The sequence below is a fragment of the Desmodus rotundus genome, chromosome 3 (assembly GCF_022682495.2).
Source record: "Desmodus rotundus isolate HL8 chromosome 3, HLdesRot8A.1, whole genome shotgun sequence".
Classification (NCBI taxonomy): Eukaryota; Metazoa; Chordata; class Mammalia; order Chiroptera; family Phyllostomidae; genus Desmodus; species Desmodus rotundus.
The window spans coordinates 389,386-407,409 of NC_071389.1; the positions used below are offsets into that span (position 1 = coordinate 389,386).

The 18,024-nt window shown below is 63.2% G+C and overlaps 2 protein-coding genes across 3 annotated transcripts; one reads left to right on the forward strand and one right to left on the reverse strand.

Annotated features, from left to right (window-relative positions):
* Positions 1–910: 910 nt before the first annotated feature.
* MMP23B (matrix metallopeptidase 23B) lies at positions 911–3,587 on the forward strand. The gene is made up of 9 exons (XM_053920889.1): positions 911–957; positions 1,323–1,536; positions 1,833–1,969; positions 2,051–2,190; positions 2,255–2,422; positions 2,729–2,893; positions 2,971–3,081; positions 3,158–3,284; positions 3,377–3,587. The coding sequence occupies exons 2-9, from the start codon at positions 1,378–1,380 to the stop codon at positions 3,549–3,551; spliced, it is 1,182 nt and encodes a 393-aa protein (XP_053776864.1). The 5' UTR covers positions 911–957; positions 1,323–1,377; the 3' UTR covers positions 3,552–3,587.
* A 685-nt stretch (positions 3,588–4,272) lies between these two features.
* CDK11B (cyclin dependent kinase 11B) lies at positions 4,273–17,818 on the reverse strand. 2 transcript variants are annotated; one of them, XM_053920760.2, is made up of 20 exons: positions 17,726–17,818; positions 17,369–17,492; positions 16,501–16,616; positions 15,510–15,637; positions 14,678–14,816; positions 10,211–10,347; positions 9,673–9,795; positions 9,474–9,569; positions 9,231–9,389; positions 8,761–8,826; positions 7,983–8,158; positions 7,085–7,175; positions 6,223–6,344; positions 5,880–5,985; positions 5,552–5,673; positions 5,372–5,479; positions 5,182–5,298; positions 4,963–5,111; positions 4,686–4,875; positions 4,273–4,597 (listed from the first exon to the last, which is right to left on the reverse strand). In XM_053920760.2, exons 2-20 carry the CDS (start codon positions 17,477–17,479, stop codon positions 4,505–4,507), a joined length of 2,349 nt encoding a protein of 782 aa, XP_053776735.1. In that variant the 5' UTR covers positions 17,480–17,492; positions 17,726–17,818; the 3' UTR covers positions 4,273–4,504. The 2 variants fall into 2 exon arrangements, with proteins under 2 accessions (XP_053776735.1, XP_053776734.1); XM_053920759.2 differs by having other exon boundaries at positions 5,880–6,000.
* Between the last annotated feature and the right edge of the window lie 206 nt (positions 17,819–18,024).

Below are 18,024 nucleotides of genomic sequence, written 5' to 3' on the forward strand. Positions count from 1 at the left end.
CAGGGTTCCCGGGTACAGACACCACCTCTGGGCCAGAAACATCCTCCGGGCACAGGCAGCCTCCTGCGACCCGGCAGCACCCGGCTGCCCCTCCATTTTTCTCCCGGGTGGGCTGTGGAGATAGGCTGGGACCAAAGCGGTGCCTGGTTCTCGCCGTGGGTTCCGGGGTCATGGTGAAGTAGGGCGGGGGTGGCCTGCGGCGTCGGTTGTAGGCCAGGGGCCCCCTCTCAGGACTGGGGAAGAGAGCAGGGCACGGCACAGGGGGGGCGGCCGTGCTGAGTATGTATTCAGCCATGAAGACTGGGGCGCTGCCGCTTTCCAAGAACCACCCGAAATGCTCCCCCAGAGCCTCGAGGCTGCTGGCCAGGCACTTGGCGCTGACCCCGCTGGCCCAGCGCACCGCTGTCATTCTGGGCTCAAGGCCTGGGTGGAGAACGGGGAGGGCCAGGACCCTTGGCCTTATGCAGACCGCCCCACACACCCCTCCAGCCCTCGGACCCTAGTTCCCCCAGCCCAGAGGTGCCTCGCTAACATCCGGTCTGGCTCCCCGCACCGCCCCACCCACCCGGGTACTGTCTGAATGCCGCCCTCGAGTGTCCCAGCCTCAAGACACTGTCCCCCACCTCCCAGCCAGGACCACTCCAGACTTGGGACCTGCGCCCGGCTTCCCCGCGAGGAAGCGGAGTCAGGGATTCCTGGCTCCCTACGGACCCTGCCCCTGTGCGCCTTCCCCCGACATCAGCCACCAGGTCCCTCCTCTGGTCTCTTTCAGCCCTCGGTGGGACCCCTGCAGGCCCCCCTCCCTCCTGGCGCCATCCCCAAGCCGCATACCCCGCCTCTTCCCGCTTAGCTGCCTGTACTCACTTGCCACGTCCCCTCCCTCAGCGTCTCCGCCCCTCTCATGAGGACCCTGCCGGGCTGCGCCGCGGGACGTGTCCTGGGTTGGCCTGGATGGAGGTTCCACTCCCGAGCTCTTTCAGCATGGAGGCAGTTGGGGGTGGTCCATTGAGGGGAAAGCCACAGGTCATTCAGCCCCAGCCAGTTTGGGACCCCAAATGACCGTCCTTGCCTGATCTTGAACCCCTGGCATCTGTCCCTTCCTGGCGACCGGGTACCTCCTCGCCCCCACCCCTCCCACCCTAGTGGCTCCACCCAACAGGCCCTGCCCCGGCCACCGCCACCGACCCGCAGGCACGGGGGTCCCCCTTGCTGACAGTAGGATGGCCAGCTGGTTCCCTTCAAGGGTGGCTGTCCCCGCCCCCCGCCCCAGGCTGTAACCGGAGCTGCCTCAGCGCCTCCCCTGGCTATTCGCGCTCCTGCAGGTCCCGCAGCCCAGGCGCCCGGATCCCCGACAGCGGGTTGGAATCCACAGGAGCCATGGCCCGTGGGCCCTGCGTCTCCCGAGCATCGTGGGGCGCCCGTGCGCCGTCTGGCTGGCAGGGGGCCCTGCTGGGCGCCCTGTGCCTGCTGCCTATCCTGGCGCTGCTGGCCCGGCCGGGGGCCCCAGCGGCGTGGCCCTCCGCGAGCGCAGCGCAGGTGAGTCCGCCCCCGCCTGCGGACTGGTGCAGGAGTCCGAGTGACCGCAAGTCCCGGTGTCTGTCGGGATTGGGGCGGGGGGCGGCCTCTGGCCCCCAGCTCCACCATCTTTAGTGACCTTTTGCTTTTTGGCTGTAAAAGTGACACTCGCGGGCTTGAGGTAGAAAACCAGAAAACACAGAAAACCCAAAAGTGGAAGTCAGTGCTCCCCCACCCCATCAGCTTCCAGTTGGGTCTCCTGGTGTTTGGGACTCGGGCAGACCTGCTGCCTGCCCAGAACACTCGCTTCCTTGAAGGGAGACGCCACGCCCCACCCCGTGGGGGTCCCCACTACCCTGGGGCCCGGCCCACCGCCCCACCAGGCACCCCGCAGACGCCGCTACACGCTGACCCCGGCCAGGCTGCGCTGGGACCACTTCAACCTCACGTACAGGTGCGACCCTCGCCCTGAGGGGAGCCCGGGAGCCGCCTGGCCGCCCCCCGCCCCCACGCCGACCTTGAGCCTCCACCCCAGGATACTGTCCTTCCCGCGGAACCTGCTGAGTCCCAGGGAGACCCGTCAGGGACTGGCCACCGCCTTCCGCATGTGGAGTGAGGTGTCCCCATTCAGCTTTCGCGAGGTGGCCGCCGAGCAGCCCAGCGATCTCCGAATAGGTGGGTGCAGCGCCCCAGCCCCCGGCCCGCCACCAGGACCCCTCTCAGCCCCGTGCTCCCCCAGGCTTCTACCCGGTCAACCACACGGACTGCCTGGTGTCTGCGCTGCACCACTGCTTCGACGGCCCCACGGGCGAGCTGGCCCACGCCTTCTTCCCCCCGCACGGTGGCATCCACTTTGACGACAGCGAGTACTGGGTCCTGGGCCCCACTCGCTACAGCTGGAAGAAAGGTGACGGCAGGCCTACTCCCGTGGGGTCCTCGCACCATGGTGGTCCCAGTGGTGGGCTGGAGCAGGAGGCGATGGGCGGGTCACGCAGGCCGGGAGAGGGAGGCTGCTGGGAGGCCACGGGAAGCCCAAAGCCCCCAACCCCCATGCCGCCGGAGAGGAGCGAGGCCGCATTCCTGGGAGCCGAGCTCACTGCCGCGGCCGGCCTGGAACAGTCTCGTCTGCCGGCGTGCAGCTGCGGGGAGCCAGGCGGGGGGGGGGGGGGAGCGGGCGGGCCAGGCCCCACGCGCTGACCGGCGGGGCCCGCAGGAGTGTGGCTCACCGACCTGGTGCACGTGGCGGCCCACGAGATCGGCCATGCACTGGGCCTGATGCACTCGCAGCACAGCCGGGCGCTCATGCACCTCAACGCCACGCTGCGCGGCTGGAAGGCGCTATCGCAGGACGAGCTGTGGGGGCTACACCGGCTCTACGGTGGGTCCCCTCAGCGGGCGCGCGGGCCGGCGGGCAGGGGGCGGGGCGAGCTCTGAGGCCCGTCCGCCCTCGCGCAGGTTGCCTGGACCGGCTGTTCGTGTGCTCGTCCTGGGCGCGGAGGGGCTTTTGCGACGCCCGCCGCAGGCTCATGAAGAGGCTGTGTCCGAGCAGCTGCGACTTCTGCTACGGTGCGCGGGGTCCCCGGGCGGCCGGCCAGGCGGGCAGGCGCGGGGCGCTGACGTGGAGCCCCCTCCGCCCCCGCAGAGTTCCCCTTCCCCACGGTGGCTGCCACCGCGCCGCCCCCTAGGACCAAAACCCGCCTGGTGTCCGAGGGCAGGAACGTGACCTTCCGCTGCGGCCATAAGATCCTGCACAAGAAAGGCAAAGTGCAGTGAGTGGCCCACCCGCGACCCCGACGCGGGGGGTGGGGGTGGGGCGGGCGCGGCGGCGGGCTCGGGCCAGCGCTCGCCTCTGCCTCCGCAGCTGGTACAAGGACCAGGAGCCGCTCGAGTCCTCCTACCCCGGCTACCTGGCGCTGGGAGAGGCGCACCTGAGCATCATCGCCAACGCCATCAACGAGGGCACCTACACGTGCGTGGTGCGCCGGCGGCAGCGCGTGCTCAGCACTTACTCCTGGCGAGTCCGTGTGCGCAGCTAAGCGCGCGCCGGGCCGCCCATAAAGCGCTTTCTCTCTCACGTCTGCGCGCTCTTTCTTTGGGGGGCCGTGCGGGGGCACCTAGCCCGTACCCCGCTGGAGCCTGAGGCCAGGACGCCCCAAGCACCCGGCACCGCCCCTCGGGTTGAGGACGGTCCTCGCCTTTCCTGGCCCGTGCGCGCCGAAGGGAGGGGACCGAGCCCGGGCGGAGGTTGGCAGGGCTGGGGAGGGTGGGCTCCCCTGGACGGAGCGGACGGGAGCCGAGCTGGGGGTCGGGCCCACGCAAGGGACCAGCTCGCCTCCCCCAGAGCCGGCCGGTCCAGTTGGAGCAGGAGCCGAGGCTGCCGGCCCGAGACTGGCCAGCCCACGTGGCGTGGAGGCCACACCTGGGCCTGTGCGTGGAGTTTGAGGTGCGCAGATCGCCCCCGGGGCGGGCGGGGGGGGGAAGGACGCGCCGAGCTTCTGACTCCATCTCTACGGGCGGCACAGCCGCGAACCAAGCCCGCAGCTGAGCTTACACGCCCAGCTCTGGGGGCCCCGGGCCGCCTGACAGCCCGGGGAGGGTCGGGAGGTGCCGGCGAGCAAAACCCCTCTGACTGTTGCCGATCTGCCGATCGCAGCCGCTCTCTGACCTTAAGCCCCAAGGGCGCCGTGGCGTAGGTTGTACCTGCTGACGCCCCTTCCTCGTGGGGCAGGTCTTAAAAAACAACAGCTCGTTCCTCCACAAAGAAGTAAGATTTAATTCTACAAATTTACAAGCTGAGATAAAATACAAACGAAACGAGGAAACAAACAGGACCAGCAGCACGAAGACTCGAGGTTCCTTCCTGTTCACAGCGGCCCGGGGACAGCAGCTGCGCCCTGTGGGATCTGGAGCCCGGTGGCACCTCCGGCCCCCTGCCCCTGCCGAGCCCCGGCCACCAAGTCCCCAGGGTTGCTGGGGGTCCATGACGAACTCAGAACTTGAGGCTGAAGCCTGGGCCCGCTGCCGAGGCCCCCTGGTTGGTGGTGGTGAGGTGGAAGCCAGTCTCCTTCAGGTCGTCGTCTCCCTGGGAAGCAAGTGGTACCGTGGGCCCAGCCAGGCCAGCCCCACCCCAGGGCGCCCAGCCTTCCCTCCAGCGCCAGCCTGCCCCTCACCAACTGGCTGTAGCCCAGGCCTCCCTCGGGGGGCCGCGGGCTGGTGCCTCGCTTCACCCTCTGCTGCTCGCTCTTGGCGGGCCACGTGGGGAACATCGAGGGGTCTATGGGAAGGGGGGTCTCCCGGAAATACTCGTGCTTGAGGCCGTCCTCCGCACTGACTCTCCGACCAGGAAAGTAGGTCAGGAACCTGGGGGAACAAGGCAGGTGGAGTCCTCAGTGGGGGCGGGGGCGGGGGGCGGGCGCAGGCGGAAGGGGCCAGCCCCGCAAGGCTCACTTGTTCATGAGGTCGAAGCCCTGGTCTGAGAGCAGGGCCCCGAAGCGCTTGCGCAGGTTGTTGTAGGGGTACTCGGTGAAGGTCATCTTCTTCACTGCGGGGAGCTCGTTGTAGCCAGGCCAGATTTTCTCACTGGGGGTCCCTAGGTCCTGAGAGAGGGACACCTCAGAACGACCATGCCCAGTGGAGACACCTCCCCCGGGGGGCGCCCTGGCCCACCTTGAACACTTTGTTGATCTGATCGATCTCCGACTTCCCAGGGAACAGTGGCTTCTGTGTCAGCAGCTCCCCAAAGATGCAGCCCACGGACCACATGTCCACCGCGGTGGAGTACTCCTGGGGGCCAGTGACAGGCTCAGGGGCAGGCAGGGCCGAGCGCGCAGGGCACCCCACACAGCCAGGAACTCACCTTGGCCCCCAGGAGCAGCTCTGGGGCACGGTACCACAGGGTCACCACGACTGGGGTGTAGGCCTTCAGAGGGGACCCGTACTCCCGCGCCAGCCCGAAGTCCCCCACCTGTGAGGGCAGGACGGTGGTGATCGGGCCGTGGCTGGGAGCCGGGCGCCCCCAAGCGGGCCGTGGGCTCACCTTGAGGATGCCGGCATGGCTCAGCAGCAGGTTGGAGGTCTTGAGGTCGCGGTGCAGGATCCAGTTGTCATGCAGGTGCTTCACGCCGCACAGCAGCTGGATCATCAGGGTCTTCACCTCCCCTGGGGGGCGAGGGGCCCGGCGCGGTCACCCCCGGGAACACCCCCGCTTGGCATGCACACACCCCCACACGGTATGCGGTGCCAACCGCGATCCCACCGCTCCCAGGGACGATGCAGGGCTGCCGGAGGGCAAGGCGGTCCTCGTGGGGACACAGCCCACAGGCCACCTGGAGGCGACACACTCAGGACCGTGGGGCCCGGCCCACCTGGCAGGAACGGCTGCTTCATGGTCTCCATCAGGCTCTTGAGGTCGTGTTCCACGTAGTTCATCACGATGTAGATCTTGTCCATGTTGCTGCCCACCACGATCTCCTGGGGACAGCGGGGCTGTGGGCGCCCAGGCCCCTCGTTCCCGCCCAGGGCGCCAGCGCCCCCCGCAGCCCGACACCCCAGGGCAGACACTGGGGGATGGCAGGCCCCGACTGAGAGGGACAACTCTGATGTGCGTGGCATTTCTGGAAGCCAAACTTGATTTCTGTGCCGAGGAAGGGCTGAGCCCAGGAGTCCACCTCGCCTGACCCTCTTGGGGGGCACGGGTGGGCCACCTACCCTGACGGTCACGATGTTGGGGTGCTGCGCCTTGAGGATGGTGTTGATCTCCCTCAGCGACGTGATCGGGAAGCCTTCCTTCTCCTTCTCCATTTTCAGGCGCTTCAGAGCCACAATCTCATCTGCAGACAGTGCAGAGATGGGGGCTGAGGAACCGACCTCCCTGAGTGCCGTTAACCAGGACACGCCTGAGTGCCACTGTGCCTGGGAGCTCGCAGGCCTGGCCGCCAGGAGTACAGTGCGCCCAGGCCAGCCTTCGCGCAGAACTGCCAAGGGCAGCTTCCCACTGCGCTCGCATCCCCTCGGGACCAGGGCACACGGCCGAGCTTCGACACCCGACACAAACATTCACTGGGCACGCAGGCTGGGGGGGGGGGGGGCGCTGCGACCCCCACACCGTTCAGGGGCCGTCACTCAAGGCTGGTGCCCTAGCAGCTCCTAGGCCCTTGCCAGGCTGACCCTGTCTTTCCCTTGTGACAGCAGCTGACACCCCCTCAGAGTTGTCACCTGTTGTCACAACCAAACAGTGGAGCCTCGTCAGGCACCTCTGGAGGCATCGAAGGCACTGCTCTGAGGTGTCACCCATGAGTCTGCCTGGTGCTGGGTGGGCAGGCAGGGCCATGCCCAACACCAGGGAGGGTGGTGTGCCCAGGACTGCAGGGGCTGGGGCTCAGACCCCTCTGCCCTGCACGTGGACAGGACACTGGCAGGGAATCCGACTGCCTCCCCCTCCGAGTCAGCATGGGGGCCACATGTGCCTATGCAGGGTGAACCGGGGAGCGAGTGAGCCAGGTGACAATGCTCTGCAGGTGCTCCACCCCTGCCCCGTCTGCCGTCCCTTCGGGCACGGGGACCCCCCCACCTGTTTTCTTGTCTTTCGCTCTGTACACCACGCCGTAGGTGCCCTCCTCGATCCTGTTCAGGCACTGGAACTCCTCCACGCTCCGACAGCCCTGGGGGGGCGCAGCGTGAGGTGTGATAGGGGGCGCACACCCCACCCAACGCCTCAGGAGGGACCAAGCGTTGGGGGCAGGGCAGGAGCTCCTGTCTCCACTTTCCGTAGTGCGAGCTGCCCCTTCACGATGAAACCAAGCCAGCGCGGACAAAGGCTGGTCCCAGGCGCATCCTTCCTGCCAGGCCTGCCCTGTGTGTCCTGAGGAGACTGAGGACAGGAGCACCCCCACACCGTCCCTCTGCGTGTACCCTACCGGGCTAGGCTGCCATCCCCTCCCCGTGGCACAGGGCCAGGGGCGCACTGTTGAGAAGCCCCACCTGGCAGACCCGTGAGGAGCCAGACAGCACAGGCACAGCGACTGCCAGAGGGAGTCCCACTGCCCCCAGCACCCAGGGTGGGGCTCACAGACCTCAGGGGGCTCCAGGCAGGGCCACCAGCCACGGAAAGCCAGGGGACTGGAGGCCACTCACCCCTCTTGGGACCCACCCGTCCCCAAGGCCCCTGCGGTGTCCCCACTGCAGACGTGCTCGGAGAGGGCACGTGCTGAGGCCTCATGGCCAAGGACCCTGTGTGGCCCTGGGTGAGGCCACAGCAGCAGTGGCCGCCTGCCGTCCACATGTGGAGCACCCGTGGGTTTCGTGGCTGGACCTTGCCCATGGGTATGAGGAAGGCTGGCGGCCAAGCCTGGCCAGCAACCTTTGCTGCACTCTGGTGGCAGCCCCCACCCAGGACTCGGCTTCTGCTCTCAGCCACGGGCCTGTTGAAATCAGCAGGGCAGAGCCGGCTGGGGTGGAAAACGCCTCACCTGCAGGGCGGGCAGGTACTTGGGCAGCTCTTGCTTGAGCTCGATGGGCGACAGGGCCGGGGACTCGGGCACGAACTCCCCTTCGGTCAGGGCGCTGCTCTGTGGGGTGGCCTCGCCCACTTCTTCCTCCCCTTCTGCACTTTCCCCGGAGTCTCGGTCAAATCGTGACTCTGGAACTGCCACATTTGCAGCCATTTACGGGACCAGAAATGAGCCGCTGCCCAAGCCCCACCCTGCTCTGGGGGTGGGGATGCCACGGGCAGGAAGAAGCCGACTACGGTGACAACAGTGACATGTGAGCTGCTGCCCTGGACAGAGGGTGTCAGGTCCTTGGGGCTCGCTTGGCTGGGCCACAACCTCCAGGGTCCATTGCCCAGACGCTGGCCTGGAAGGAGGTGGCCGGGGACTCTGGCCCGAGGACACAGCCTGGCGGCCTGCAGGCCCCGCCGGGCCCAGAGCGTGGCCCAGGGCTCAGACCCAAGCTGCTGTTCACTGTCCCCTGGCACTGAGGCCGGGACAGGGCCGGTGGTGGTCCACCTCCTGTACAGGCGCCAGTGGCACTCAGGGTGGCGCTCAGTTAGCGCTGTCCCCCCTGGGGGATGCTGTTCAGGCCTGGGACACGGCCAGGACAGGAGCTCCCTGTGGCTTCTGGGACCCGACATGCCTCGGAGAACAGTGTACTCTAGTAGACTGCCACAGCCACGCTCACAAATTTTGACAAGTGTCCCCGCGCGGAGGGACAAACGAGGACGTGAACTATGGCAGGGAGGCCTCTTACCCATGAGGACGTGGTTCCCAGTCTCTCGCTCTTCGTCTTCACTCATCTCCTCCTCACTTACTTCCTCTGCAAGAGAGAGCAGGCGCCCGGCCTGCTGTCGCCCAGCCAGGGAGTGCCCCCCAGCATGCTCTGGGGTCTGCACCTTCTACGAGACTCAGGTGAGTCTCGGGTAGCAAGGCACTTTCAATTTGTAAGTTTTCTAAAATTAGACTTCTACTTATTTTTCTATAGTTCCCAAAACTCTATCCAAATACGCCGTCGCACGCCCTGGCGGGGCAGCTCAGGGGGTTAGAGCGTCAACCCCGTACACCAAGGCTGCAGGTCCGACCTCCGGTCAGGGCGCATACAGGAACGAGCCAACGAACGCACGCATGGGCGAAACGACAATTCAGTCGCTCTCTCTGTGTAATCAATAAAACAATGAAACAAAGCGGGTAAGAAAGCCACACCACCACACCCCGCACTCTCACCAGCTGACTGTCCAGATGCATCCTCAGAGTTGCTCCCAGTCTCCTCTTCCTCCTCCTCCTCCTCTTCCTCCTCCTCCTCCTCCTCCGATTCTTCACTACTGCTCCCCTCCTCCTCCTCCTCCTCCTCCTCTTCCTCCTCTGACCCGGACCCCGATTCCGCTTTTGGAAGCAAACAGCAGGATGTGAACTCTGGGGCCTTCCCTGTACAGCAGCGAAGTCGGGCTTGGCCAGGTGAGCGGCTACCTGAGGAGGAATCGGCCGAGCTGGTTTTCCTCTCGTTGTCGCTGATGTCTTGTAAGTCAGACAGCAGGTCTCTCTCTTCCATTTTCTCTTCTTTCACTTATGAAATAAACCACCAAAGGTGAATTTGGAGACATATTTTAAGAATTCCCCAGCAGCGACCCCCAGCAAAGTGGCCCAAGCAGGTGCGGCCCGGCCCCACCTGGCTTGCGGCCGTCTCCCAGCTCGAGCCTGCCCCGCATCGGCCGGGGCGGGCTGCGACCCCAGTGGCTGGCCTTCGCTTTGTCGCTGTAGTCCTCTCGCACGGTCCGGTGATGGGCGGACACTGGCACCGGGGCAGGGCAGGTCACAGCGCTGGCAGCGCCCTCTTCCCCACAGGGCCCTCCCCGCCCTCTCCCACACCCCTGCCGAGGGCGATGGCCCTCATGTGTACAGGACAGACACGATCACACACGTGCCAAAAGGAAAGAAAGCTGCGAACTGGAAGCTAGGACCCAACCCCAAGGACCCGGTGTACCCTCCAGACTGTCGCTACTGGTCAAAAAGGGCTGGTACCACCTGCGCAAGCCCGGCCCCACCCGTGGGCAGCAGGCGCACACCAGGCCTGGGACGGCCCCTGGCCACACAGCCCCTTAGGTGCAGCTTCCCCACTTCTGGGGTTTCCTGGAGCCTTGTACCCGCCTCCCTCCTCTGCTGTGGGAGCCGCTCAGGCCAAGGCCTCCACCGTGCAGCCGGCACACCTTCCCGCCGCGCCTCCCGCTCCTTGCGCCGCTCCTCCGCACGCCGCTCCCGCTCCTTCTGCTCCCGCTGCTCCTTCTGCTGCTCCCGCAGCTTGCGCTCCCGCTCCCGCTTCCTCTCCAGCTGCTCCAGGCGGTCCCTGTGGTAAGCACAGGCCACTTCTTCCCCACACAGAAAGGTCACTTGTACTCCAACTTGGGGTGAGTGCTTTTCCTCAAACTTGTAAACTGCCTTTTTTGGTTCAACCCACAGAAAGCTCTTCAGAGGCAGAGCCCACGAGTGAGCACACCCCGAGGGTGCTGCTCCCCGGGAGCACGGCAGAATGAGCCGCTGGCGCCAGCAGCAGCCCCCGTCAGACACTACCAGCACCTGGCCCCGCCCACCAGCTCTGAGTGCTAGAGGACCGCCCAGGCACGCACCACAGCACCGTCCGAATTTACCTGCCTACCCGGCACGTCTCCATGACCACAGTGGGACTCGAGGGGAAAACAGCTTCAAGGCCACTTCAGTGCAGGAAACACTAGTGACTGAGGTGTGTGTGGGTCATGGCACCATAAGGTGGCCAAAGAATGAGACCTGGCCGTAGGTAACTCCCACAGCCCCCCCATCATCCAACCTAACATGTTAAAGAAAAAGTATCCTCGTACCCCCAGAAACACGCATGAGCGGAACAGTGAGAACAATCAGGCCCCACGGCAGTGCCACGGGTCCCACACACACGCCGGCCTGTGACAGCTGCCACCCCCGAGAGGCTGGACGAAGGGCACTAGAAGCCTAGGTGCTGTTTTGTAGGTGGAAGTCCGAGCTAGTTAAACATAAAGCTGCGGCTCCCTTTACATGTAAAACTCAGTCACTGATCGTAATTTTCACGAACGTGTGAAACTGTGCAGCCAGCACCACAGTCAGTTGTAAAACCTTCCCGCCACCGCCCGGGCAGCTCAGTGGGCGGGAGCGTCGTCCCCATGCACCAAGGTCGTGGGCTTAACCCTCAGTCAGGGCGCAGACAAGAACCGGGCAGTGAATGCCCGAGTAAGTGGAGCACCACACTGACATGTCCATCTGCCCCCCACTTCCTCTCTACGAAATCAGCAAGTGGAAAGTTACTGTCGCCAGCGTGCTCCCTCACGCCGGCCCACTGCGGTCAGCCCCCAGCCTCAGCAGGCGCATCTGCTGTCTGCTGTGAGTTTTCTAGACATTCCTTCTGCTGCTTTGGGTCGTCTGCTTCTTGTCCCAGTTTCTGGGGGCGGGAGCTAGGCTGCTGACCTGGCACCTCCCCTCTCGGGCGCTAGTGCTGAGCCGACACAGTGCGCTCTAGGCACAGCCGCGGCCGCGCCCCCGAGTTCTGACGTCGCTGCTGTGCCAGCTCACTTCACAACTCTCCATTTTTTCACGGCACCTTCCTCGGGCCACAGGTTATTCAGAAATGGTCGTGGGGTTTTCAAGCTTTTGGGGACTTCCTTGGTGTTTCTTTCTGTTGCTCATTTTCAACATAATTCTTTGGTACAGTTTGTATGATTTCAACTTTTAAGTTCCTACAACTGTGTTGATTCTCTCTCCTACTGACAACTGCAGGCGTCCCCAGGAATAATTAGCTATCGTTACTGCTCTGTGCATCTCGGACTCTTGTAGAGCAGGCGAACGCGATTTGTCACTGTCCTGTCTTCCTGACGTGTTCAGCGTTTCGTGACGAAGCCCGCTGTGTGGTGCCGGTCTCAGCGTCCACTTTGACGTGAGCAGCCACGGCAGCCCTGTGGTTGCTGTTTGCACAGCATGTCGGTCCCCAGCCTTTCACGTCCAGCCTGTTTCGGTCCGACTCGAGGATGTTCCTCACAAGCAACATAGAGTCGGATCTCGTTTTCTGACAATCTCGCCCTTGTCTGGGGGACAGAGACCATCTCACCGTTAATACAGTCGTGGGTGTGGCTGCGCTTGTGGGGTTTTGCCGTTCTCTCTGTTCCTCTGCTTCTGCCCATTTGGGGTTTAAACAAGCGCCGTCAGTAGGCACCTCATCCTTTGCTCACACTGTGTGTCTACTCTAGGGGTCACGGTCCACAGCCCATCGATTCACCCCAAGTTCACCCCACGAAACACAGAAACAGCCCCTCCCGCACCTCTCTGCAGCCTGCACGGCGACCACGTCTACGCGGTTAGTTTCCCGCAGTCCCGTGTCTTTTGGGGAAGTTAAGGTGTGAGAAGAAACACACTTAGAGGTTCTTTCACAGGAACCCACTTCTACTGCTTCCAGCGCTGCTCTTCCCGTAGACTCCATAGTCCGGCACAGTTTCCATTCAGCTAAAGGTCCCTGGTACTTCCCGTGACGTGGGGCTGACTGACCGTGGGCCCCAGCAGCCTGTGCTCAGGTGGGAGTGCCGTGCCTGCCGGCTCACTTTGGAAATCAGTTCTGCCTGCCACACAATGGCTGGCTGACAGGCTTTCTCAGTCCCATGCTCCTGGCCTCCCCCAGTGAGCAGCCGGCCGCTGAGGCCCCAAGCGCCTCTTGTAGGAAGATTGTTTTTCTCTGGCTGCCTTTCAGGGTTTTCTCGTTGGCTTTTACAGACTGACTAGGATGTGACTTTGTCTTTCCGTACTTGGGGCTCATTTATCTCTCTGCAAATGCAGATGTTTTTCAACTAACTTGGGAAGTTTTCAGTCATTATCTTTTTAATTTTTATTTCAGTGAGAGGGGAAGGGCAGGAGAGAGGGAAAGACACAGTGACGGGCTGCCTTCCGCCCGGCCCCCCGACTGAACCCGCGAGCCAGGCTCGTGCCTGCCCGGGGACCGGTGCTGTGACCTTGCAGTCAGGACACGACGCCCGGCCACGCGAGCGACACTGGCTGAGGCTCAGCTGTTGTTTCACGAACATCTCAGTGCTCCTGCCCTCTTCTCTCCTGGGGCTGCCATCACGTGGACGCTGTCCTGCAGATCTTTGAGGCTCTGTTCACTTTCCTCTGTTCTCCAGAGGGCACATTCTCTACCGCTCCCCCTTCGACTCCCTGGCTTCCAGGTCTTTTCTGCAGCCAAGCCTTTCCTAAACGTGGACACTCACTTTCTACGGGTGCTTCCCCCTGAGCAGCAGTCCTACTTTCTCATTTCTTTGTACATCTCAATACTTTTTGTTGAGAATCGGACATTTTAGGTAACGTAGCAACTGTGGATTCTAATTTTCCCTCTTAGCTGTCACTGTTTGTTTAATAGCTTGGTGGGCTAAGCCCACCTCCCTTACAGAGTATGTTCAGTTTACCACGTCCCTGTTTATTTTCAAGCGTGGTGTCCTTGGGGTCTCACAGGTGTATGGCAGCCCACACTGGACACTCAGTGCAGCGGGCCAGACACGCACGCTTCACACACCACTGCACACCCGACACCCGAACACTGGTGTGCGCCTCCTGGTGGCCCCAGACCCTCGCCCCCTGGCCTCAGCTCCTCCCACACCCTCTGTGACACAAGAGCCAAGGCCCGTCTCATGCAGTCCTGGCTACCGGGAACGTAAGCACCTGCCTCACAGCAGGCCCCTCCTAGGATTTCTCTGCAAACGACCTCCACACACTGAGGGGGGCAGGTGTTCCCACATGTCCGTGTACCCTTGCCCTGGACCACAGAGGACAGACAGAGCTGGGGCTACCAGATGCTCTCTCCTGGGAATCTGAGCCCACCAAGAGGCACCTGCCAATGAAGACCCAAGAGCCTGGTGTCCCAGCTCCTGGCGTGTTCTCAGGGCCTCCGGGGCCCCTTTGTTACTCTTCCTCCTTTGGTTGTTGGAAAAAACTGGTCTGTTTCTACTGCGACCCAGAGAGCCCTGGCACCGCACTTCCTCGGTCTCCGTGGCCTGGACGGCCGGGGCAGAGCTCGGAAACGCAGGCTGACTGCAGCCGCCCCCGTGCCAGGCCCCCCGAGCACGGCGCCGGCACCTGCATGCGGGGGCGAGGCCGGCGGTCTCGTGGACGCGCCCCTCTTTACTGTGGCCCGAACACAGCACCGCACGTCCTGCCACGGGCACTCCCCTCACCACCCTGCAGAGCCCAGCTCAGAGGCACCTGCTCCTCCTCTTCACCTGGCGTCAGCGGGCAGGTCTGGGAAGTAAATTCCTCCCTACGCTGCCTTGCTCTCTCTCCCCACTGTTCCATGTCTGAACTCCCGAGTCTGGCCCCCAGCACCCCTGACGTGAGCCTCCCTTCGGGCCCACGGCGCACTCACACAGGCCCTCTGGCGTGAGCCAGGCTCTGCCCAGCCTTGCTGCTGAGGGGCTTCCCCACTCGCCTCCACAGGGAAGAGGTGGACACACAGATTTCCGTTCCCCTCACTATTTCCTCTCACTCAGCTCACACCCAAGTCCGGCCTCCGACTGCGGTGAAAAGCACCCTACAGGACAGCACCCCCCTCCCCTCGTCTGCTCCACCCACCAAGTCCTCACTGGGCCACAGGACACGGCTGCCACAGGTGCTTGCGCCCCTGACAACCCTCCCCTCACCTCTCTCTCCTGGAGTGCTCTCTGGCCATCTCCCTCCGCTTCTGCCTCTCCCACTCCCGGCGCGCCTTGTCCTGCTCCTCCCGGTGCCGCTTCCGGCGCTCATGCTCCCTCTCCTTCTCCTTGGCTCTGGCGTGCTTGCCTGGTGAGGGGGAGACAGGTCATGCAGGGAACAGACATGCAAACACTTAACTTGGAGATATCCAGCAAAGAACAAATGTTTAATTAATGATTTGGAAAAACAGTTGTGATTTTATGGTAAAAAGAGGTAAAGACAACACTCTAAGACAGTGAGCCTCCAATTAAGAAAAGAACAAAGATAATGTGATTATCACTAAATAGTAAAAGTGTGATTTTCCGCCTTATAAAAATTTCCTGCAGCGAGCTGTGATCAGGTGTTTTCATAAATTTTAAGAAATCGCCATTCATAAAGAACAGGAGGCAAAGTCTAGGTCCTTTGCGTGGTGTCTCCCTGTGCCCTAAAGCCAGGCCGGTCCAGTCAGGCGGCCCCAGGCCCCAGCACCCTGGAGAGTGGGGCCACCACGAGGGCTGTGTCGGGCGCCCAGTTTGCCTCGGCACCCCGCAGCGTGTCTCCCGAACCCGGGAGAGGAAGGCGGTTCTGTGTGTGAACGACCTGCGCCGAAACAACGCCGTGACGGGAAGAAGCCAGAACAAAGAAACACAGCTACTCAGAATGATTGACAATAAATTTATGCTTTTAGCTAAAGTTTTACTTCCTCTTCTTTCCCAACCATTTTTGGAGAAGGCGGAAGATCAAGAACTAGGGAGCAGACGGTGCGGGAACAGGGCAGAAAGCAAACACGGGCTCCGGTACCCCCTTCCGCTGAGTGGCTGCGATGCCGGCGCTTCTCTTTCCTCTTCTCGTCCTTCCTGTGGTGGGCCTTCTCTTTGCGCGACATTTGCTGGGGCGGTTTGATGGCCAAAGAATCGTCCTCCTCTCCTCTGGAACGAGACACAACAGCGCCGCGTCGGGCGTGAGAAAGTCACGCAGGGGCCTCAGGGTGCGGTGGGCTCTCTCCAGTGGGAGGGCGCAGGGCTCAGGTCACGGAGAAGCGGAGTCTGAACCAGCATTTACGAGATTCTGCTTATCATGAAACTGAAGCCCAGACTGTGAGCTAAGCACGGACCCGTGGGAAAAGCGGAGGGAGAAACCACTGCGGCGCACGAAGCAAACGCCTGGGGGAGCGGGGGTGACGCTCGCGTTCCTCATCTTGACTGCAGTGACGTGTCACGTGTGTGTGAAACTGCAAGTCCACATTTAAACACGTGCAGTTTGTCACTTCTGCCGTAATGAAGCTGTTTAACAGTCCCACAGGTTTAGTCAAACCAAGTGACCTGAAAAGGTGATTCAACCATATTTTCAAGTAACTACATGACCGAAACCTCGGGAGAACGCGCACGATGGCCCTTTCTACCTAATGTCGGCTCACGCTGCCGGGCCCTCCGTGCGAAGGAAACAAATGCAGGCACCAGGCCCAGGACCTCCGTGGGACCGGCCGCCCGGGACTGCGCCGGCGCTCCTCGTGGGCTCGCGGGCAGGGAACCTGGCCGGTGACTGCGCCCACCACCGGATGCACCACCGCAAGCACGGGCGGGGGCGCGCGCACGCGCACACGGGGCAGCCGAGGAAGCGCAGCCGCAGAGGCGAGAAACACACACGCACCTTGTCTTCCCCGTCGGAAGAGGGTCGGGGATCCCCGGCACCACACAGGAGCCCAGTCCCGAGGCGAACCCCAGGTCCTGCCCGCCAGCTTTCCCACCGCACCCCAAGCAGGCCCCGGGCCCCGGCCGGCGCCCCCAGTCACCTGTCCTCCATGGAGTCCTCGCGGCGGTAGGGCGAGTTCCGGATGGTGATCTCCATGCGGTGGTCCCTCAGCTCCCCCTCCTCCAGGGAGTCCCGCTTGGAGTCCCTGTCATCAGACTGAGAGGCGAGCAGGAAGTCACTCCCCTCTCGGGGACGGGCGGCTTTGTGGACAGGCGAACCCTGCCTACGTCCCCACCCAATCTTTCGTACACGCTGGAATTTATAAAAGGTTTATTAAAAATTCCTACCCTCAAAAATACAAAAAGCTCCCATTCAAATCCCGCGAGCGTTGAAATGAGACGCGGGCACCCGGCGCCTGTGACGATGCCCAGAGAACGGAGATCGTCTCTGACCACAGCGGGGCCGAAAGCGCACTTCGCACAGAGCGCGCTTTGTGACAGCGTGCGACGCTGTCGCTCCCGGGCGGCGCCTCAGCGACCCCGAGAGGCCCTTCTGCCAACGGCCCCACCGAGGGACCGGGAGGTGGTCCTGGGCACGACCCGACACGCCCAAAACGGCAACTTCCAGCCAAACTCCTGCTGCGCTAACCCCTCCACCCCGAAACGTCGCCAAGGGGACGCCAGAGACGAAACGGGGAGAATCGGCCCAAGTGCGCCGAGGACTTCAGGTTCGAAGGCCCGACCACGCACAGGCGGCACCGGCACACAGCGTTACTGTGCTACCGACTGCCTTCGACGCGGACTGAGAATTTGAGCGCGTTCGCTCATTTTTATAACAGATTTTGGGCTCACCTGCGACATTTGGAAGTGCAAAAGAACTTCACTGAAGAAGGGTTGTTCTAATGGGGAAACGAGGGCAAAGAAACTAATCTCCTTTAAGAAAACCCTTTCTGAAAAACCCTGGCTTACATTTTTTAAGCGCTTTATCTCTGCTTTCTCCTCTTGCTCCTTGCGGCGTTTCTTTTCTTGAAGAATTTCATCTAAAGTTTTCACTTTCCAAGAGTCCTTTTCATCACCCATTTGAGTTCGAACACTGCAAACCGAGAGAACCGAGGCTGCGTCGGGGGCGCGCGATCCGCGAGCGCACGGCCGGCGGGAGTCCGCGCGGCCCCCGGTTCCCGCGGCTCAGCCGCGCTCAGCCCGGGAGAGTCCGGAGCTGTTGGCCTGGGCAGCGTCGGGCCCGCCGCCTCCTCAACCCCGAGTCCCACGCGGGCAAGACGGGACGGAGGAGACCCGCCTCCGCCGATGCGGCCGCCCGCTACTCACCCCTGCGCCGCCGCCGCCGCGGGTCCCGGAGCCTGAGGAGCAACAGCGTCCGGCGCGCGCCTGGAGCGTCGTTACTTCCTGCGTCGGCGCGGGATGATGACGTAAGACACGGCTCAAAGCTGGGACTCCAGCCCCGAGAAGAAATAATACTGGCGCCTGCGTGGCGCGTCACTTCCGGCCGCGGTTCCCAGAGTGGGTGGGATAGTCGCCGTCCCGCTTGTCTCGCAACGTTGGGGCCACTTCGGACTGATCGCAGCGCAGGGACCTCGGAGCCCGGCGCCCCGGCTCCTCTCTAGAGG